The 6,152-nt window shown below is 42.1% G+C and overlaps 1 protein-coding gene across 1 annotated transcript; it reads left to right on the top strand.

Moving 5' to 3' along the window:
* The first annotated feature begins 138 nt into the window (after positions 1 to 138).
* On the top strand, positions 139 to 5,901 carry LOC116378847 (thyroglobulin-like). Its single transcript, XM_031840763.1, has 12 exons — positions 139 to 384; positions 480 to 551; positions 1,778 to 1,915; positions 2,000 to 2,176; positions 2,886 to 3,000; positions 3,224 to 3,303; positions 3,532 to 3,678; positions 3,774 to 3,839; positions 4,366 to 4,500; positions 4,582 to 4,767; positions 4,850 to 5,054; positions 5,703 to 5,901. The coding sequence occupies exons 1-12, from the start codon at positions 261 to 263 to the stop codon at positions 5,848 to 5,850; spliced, it is 1,593 nt and encodes a 530-aa protein (XP_031696623.1). The 5' UTR covers positions 139 to 260; the 3' UTR covers positions 5,851 to 5,901.
* The last annotated feature ends 251 nt before the right edge of the window (positions 5,902 to 6,152 follow it).

Here is a 6,152-nt window from a genome sequence, read left to right as displayed (position 1 = left end):
ATTATGGTCCATTTAGAGTCACACAGACCATAAAGCAGGGGATGCTGCCCATAAAAAATCATCATAAATCATAAAAATCATTCTACTGATCTTAGCTCCACCCTCTCGTATCTGGTTGCAAAAACACAAGATGGCGATGTTGAAAATGCCGAACTCGAGGCTTCAAAACTTTAGTAAACAAACCAATCGGTGACGTCTCAGTGAGAACGTGCGCTTCCTATAACGCCACTCTGAACGTTCACTGAGGATCAAAGGTCTTCATGGTTCTGATGTTTACTTCGTTGTTTGGTCCTCCAGCTGATTCGTCTCTTCCGGCCGACAGTAAGAAGAAGAAGGACTACCAGGCTTCCATCGTCAGCTTCCAGGCCGTCTACCTGAACACAGGTAAACTCATGTTCATGGACTTTAGTAGTGATGACGGCCCCGCGGCTCAGCTGACATTAGTGTGGTCGTTGTTTCTCACTGTTGTTGTTTGTCAGATGCTGATTCAGCAGCTGGAGGTTCTGGTTCTACTTCCTGTGCAGCAGCAGAACTCAGTCCTCCTCTAGACGGTTCGTATTCCTTCAGAACTCACACCTGCTCCTCCATGTACTAATACCACTAATACTACACAAGTACTCTGTTACAGTAACAGTACTAATACCACTAATACTACACAAGTACTCTGTTACAGTAACAGTACTAATACCACTAATACTACACAAGTACTCTGTTACAGTAACAATACTAATACCACTAATACTACACAAGTACTCTGTTACAGTAACAATACTAATACCACAAATACTACACAAGTACTCTGTTACAGTAACAGTACTAATACCACTAATACTACACAAGTACTCTGTTACAGTAACAGTACTAATACCACTAATACTATACAAGTACTCTGTAACAGTAACAATACTAATACCTCACTGTAGAAATATTGTATTACAGTAAAGTTACTAATACCGAACACAAAAAATACGTTTAATTGTTTTTAAATTCGTTCTCTGTCAATTATTTGATTAAAGGACAAATTGATTTGAAGGGCTAATTGATTAATGGAACATTTGATTAATGGACTAATTGATTAATGGACTAATTGATTAATGGACTAATTTATGAATGGACTAATTGATTAAATGACTAATTGATTAAAGGACTAATTGATTAAAGGACTAATTGATTAAAGGACTAATTGATTAAAGGACTAATTCATTAAAGGACTAATTGATTAATGAACTAATTGATTAATGGACTAATTGATTAATGGACTAATTTATGAATGGACTAATTGATTAAATGACTAATTGATTGAAGGACTAATTGATTAAAGGAACATTTGATTAATGGACTAATTGATTAAAGGACTAATTGATTAAAGGACTAATTGATTAAAGGACAAATTGATTGAAGGGCTAATTGATTAAAGGACTGATTGATTAAATGACTAATTGATTAAAGGACTAATTGATTAAAGGACTAATTGATTAAAGGACTAATTGATTAAAGGACTGATTGATTAAATGACTGATTGATTAAAGGACTGATGGTTTCAGCTCTACTTCTGTAAACTGTTGAGAATTGAATTGAACTAAACATCAGATTTAAACTCTATATGTTTGTTGTGTAAAACTCAATCAGTAAAGTATCTGTAGGTAGGCAGTAGGAAAGTGCTGTACTTGAGTAAATGTACTCAGTTACTTTCCAGCACTGGTTGCCGCTCTAATACAGAGTTGATACAGGTATTTATACTGTGTATATTCTGTGAATATTCTGTGTATTTGTATAGTTTCAGTGCAGATGAAGTTTGAGTCTCTGTCGGAGGACGACGTCCTCGTGGATCCTCACAGGAAACTCCCCACGCTCTCCTTCTGGCTCAACAGGAACAACTACAACTCCCAGCAGGCACTGCTCTGGTGTCTCACACGTACGTCACGTACGAGCTTGTGGACTAGTTGTACTTGTACCCAGTGAAGATATCGAGTAGATAATACTGTGTTTGTGTTTTCAGGCTGTGATGTAGAGCAGCTCTGCTCCATCGCTGACCTCAGAGACGCCGACTCAGCAGGTTTCTTCAGCTGCTCGTTGTATTCAGACAGCAGAGTGTGTGGAGCGTATGACAAACCTCTGAGGAGACCATGTCGCCTCCTGCTGGACAGACCGGCCAACAACACCTACAGCAAGAAGGGTAAACTCTCTCCTCCTCCTCCTCTCTCTAACGTGAGCCTCTTCTCTCCTCGATTCCTGAAATACATCTCAAGGAGAGAGGATGCTCGTCTGAGGAGTGGAGCTCTTCTTGATTCTTCACAGTTCATCTTGTTTGTTCTCTCTCTGGTGTTTCAGAGAATACAAACGTCTCCGTTCACGCTCACAGAGTGAACGGAGCTTAAGACAGGAGGAGTTGAGGAAAGGAATCAAGGGCGTTCAAACTGAGAAATGAATGTAACATAAAGGGAGACCAGGACCCTAAAGATCCAGAGAAGAGCGTTCAGGTCTTCAGGTTCAGGTCTCTGGACACTGTTCTACGGGTTCAGGTCTCTGGACTCTGTTCTCCAGGTTCAGGTCTCTGGACTCTGTTCTCCAGGTTTAGGTTCAGGTCTCTGGACACTGTTCTACAGGTTCAGGTCTCTGGATTCTGGTCTTCAGGTTTAGGTTCAGGTCTCTGGACACTGTTCTACAGGTTCAGGTCTCTGGACTCTGGTCTTCAGGTTCAGGTCTCTGGACTCTGTTCTCCAGATTCAGGTCTCTGGACTCTGGTCTTCAGATTCAGGTCTCTGGACTCTGGTCTTCAGGTTCAGGTCTCTGGACTCTGTTCTCCAGATTCAGGTCTCTGGACTCTGGTCTTCAGGTTCAGGTCTCTGGACTCTGGTCTTCAGGTTCTGTCTGTGTGTTTTCAGTGGATCTGTCTGGACCGGTGAAGAGTTTCTACGAGAGAGTTTCCTTCCAGAAGATGGTTTCTTACTCCGTACGCAGCCGAGTCAGTCTGAGAGAGAACACACCACTGTCTGAGGGGTAACAAACACACACACACACACACACACACAGAGACACACAGACACACACACACACAGACACTCACACACACACACATAGACACAGAGACACACAGACACACACACACAGACACTCACACACACACACATAGACACAGAGACACACAGACACACACACACAGACACTCACACACGTGTGTGTGTGTGTGTATGTGTGTGTGTGTGTGTGTGTGTGTGTGTAGGTTCATGGAGTGTGAGCGGCGCTGTGATGAGGATCCTTGTTGCCGTGGCATCGGCTTCGTCCGGGACACCAAATCACCAGGTAACCATGGTAACCAATGGTTTTAACATTAAATGTATTTCTGTGAAATACTGAACCCATCATAATAAATAACAGTTTAATAATGTAAATATTACAAACAAATATAATATGTTGGGTGTGTGTCTGTGTCTGTGTGTGTGTGTGCGTGTGTCTGTGTCTATGTGTGTGTGTCTCTGTGTGTGTGTCTCTGTGTCTCTGTGTGTCTGTGTGTGTGTGTGTGTGTCTCAGCTGGTCTGGACGTGGTGTGTGTGTCTCTCATCAGTCTCGGGGTTCAGACTTGTGGTGATGACGTCATGACGACCTGGAGGACTCAGGACTGCTCACCGTCTGCAGTGAAGACCACACCGGACCCCTTCGGCTGGTACCAGAAACCTGGTACTGAATACAAGTACACACACTACGAGCATGTATAAATACACACATACACATACACGGTTGAAGTGTGTGATCAGACGTGTTTGTGTTTCCAGTGAATCAGTGGAGTTCTTCTCCGGCTCTCTGTCCTCCGTTCAACCTGCCAACAACCACAAACAACGGTCAGACTGAAAAACTACAAAACTACAACTACCATCGTCACTTCTGCTACTAATACTTCTACTACTGCTAATACTGCTACTACTACTACTATTACTGCTGCTTCTACTGCTAATACTGCTACTACTACTACTGCTACTACTACTACTACTGCTACTATTGCTATTACTACTGCTACTGCTACAACTAGTGCTGCGGCTACAACAACAACTACTACTACTGCTAATACTATTGCTAATACTACAATAGCTACTACTAACGCTACAAGTACTACTAATAAACTACTATTACTACTGCTACTATGTTTACCGCCATTACTACAGTACTACAGCTGCAACTATTATCGTTACAAGTACTACCTGTACTATTAATAATAAATAAATGTATAAGTAATGAAGTACAAGTACTGCTACTGTTCCTGATTGTTACATCTGCCCACAGCTCCAACTAGTAACAGTGCTACTGTCAGTACTACTTATAAACTACTACTGTTACTGATAACCAATACTTGTAGTATTTGTGTCTCAGTGTCTCTGGACCGGTGGCGTCTCCTCACTGACTCATCAGTCCTCGTCGACCCGTCTGTCTCCACGTATGATGTTATCCACGTGAGTCGTGACATCGCCGCTGATGGGGACAAGACCAGGGACTGGTGTCTCCATGGTAACCACTGCTAACAGACAGTTTAGTAATGTCGTTTCCTCTTCGTCACTGTGACGTCATCTTCTACTTCCTGTTTCACAGCCTGTCAGGAGGCGGAGTCCTGCGTTGCCGTGTCGCTCAGCGAGGCGGGGTCCGCCACCCGCTGCGTCCTCTACCCTGACACCACGGCCTGTGGTTTAAGCTCTGCCCCCGGCTTGTCCAGCCCCGCCTCCTCCTCCTGCAGACTGCTCATCAGAGAGCCCGCCCCCCAGGTGTACCTGAGGACGGGTAAGCCAATCACAGAGAAGAGCTACCGATCAACAGCCAATCGCAGGTCACTTCATTTTTGGGGGTTTGTTTTGCTCTTCAGAGCGGTTGCCATCGGTTCCGTCCGTCTCCGTCCCGGGTCACGGGACCCTGCAGGGCGATGTCGTGGAAACGGCCCTGGGCTCAGACAGGAAGTCGGTGGTTCAGTTCCTGGGGGTCCCGTACGCTCGTCCTCCAATAGGATCGCTCCGTTTTAAAGCAGCTCAGCCGGCCAATTGGACGGGAAGCTGGGACGCCACCAAACCACGGTGAGTTACTACATATATATATATATACTATATAATGTCTATATATATATACTGTATATATATATATATATATATTATATAATGTATCTACATATATATATATATATATATATATATATATATATGTATATATGTATGTATATGTATGTATGTATGTATATACTGTATATATATATATATATGTATATATAATATATAGATATATATATTATATATATATTATATATAGATATATAATATATATAATATATATTATATATATCTATTATATATATTATATATATACTATATATACCTCTCACTCACTCTCTCTCTCTCACTCTCTCTCTCTCTCTCACTCTCTCTCTCCCTCTCTCTCTCTCACTCTCTCACTCTCTCTCTCTCACTCTCTCTCTCTCTCTCTCTCTCTCTCTCTCTCTCTCTCTCTCTCTCTCTCTCTCTCTCTCTCTCTCTCTCTCTCTCTCTCTCTCTCTCTCTCTCTCTCTCTCTCTCTCTCTCTCTCTCTCTCTCACTCTCTCTCTCTCTCTCTCTCTCCCTCTCTCTCTCTCACTCTCTCTCTCTCTCACTCTCTCTCTCCCTCTCTCTCTCTCACTCTCTCTCTCTCTCACTCTCTCTCTCTCTCACTCTCTCTGTCTCTCTGTCCTTCAGTCCCAGTTGTATCCAGCCAGGTGATGAAGAGTCTTCTTCCTCCAGTGAAGATTGTCTCTACCTGAACATCTTCAGTCCTGCTGCTCTGGTGACATTTATTTATTTATTTATTGACAGTTTGAGTGAAGTCAGATGTTTTGTTTTTTAATCATCAGAAGAAAGGTCTGTCGACTTATCGATTAATAAACGAATAACTTCAGCTGTAGTCATTATTGATTTAAACTGAGGTCTTACAGCACGAACACAAATACTGGAAAGTAGAAGTACAACTGTGACATACTTGTACTTAACTGGAATACTTCCATTTTCTCCTATGTAGTACTTCTACTCAACAGATTACTTTGCAGACTCAGATTATTAATCAACTAATAAAGTATGATGTAATATATAGGTTCACCTTTAAAGTGATGAACACATTTATGCATCAATAATTATAATACACTAATATAT

The sequence above is a fragment of the Anarrhichthys ocellatus genome, unplaced genomic scaffold, assembly GCF_004355925.1.
Source record: "Anarrhichthys ocellatus isolate YVR2014 unplaced genomic scaffold, GSC_Weel_1.0 scaffold3264, whole genome shotgun sequence".
NCBI lineage: Eukaryota > Metazoa > Chordata > Actinopteri > Perciformes > Anarhichadidae > Anarrhichthys > Anarrhichthys ocellatus.
The sequence above is the reverse complement of the archived record's forward strand: the minus strand, read 5'-3'. Positions and strand labels throughout refer to the sequence as shown.

What these genes read in the sequence shown, in the direction of transcription:
- LOC116378847 (XM_031840763.1), top strand. Translation starts at nt 261, where the DNA reads ATGGTTCTGATGTTTACTTCGTTGTTTGGTCCTCCAGCTGATTCGTCT. An exon ending in ACTGCTCTGGTGTCTCACAC is followed by an intron (nt 1,916 to 1,999) that starts GTACGTCACGTA and finishes TTGTGTTTTCAG; the next exon opens with GCTGTGATGTAGAGCAGCTC. An exon ending in GCCAACAACCACAAACAACG is followed by an intron (nt 3,840 to 4,365) that starts GTCAGACTGAAA and finishes TTTGTGTCTCAG; the next exon opens with TGTCTCTGGACCGGTGGCGT.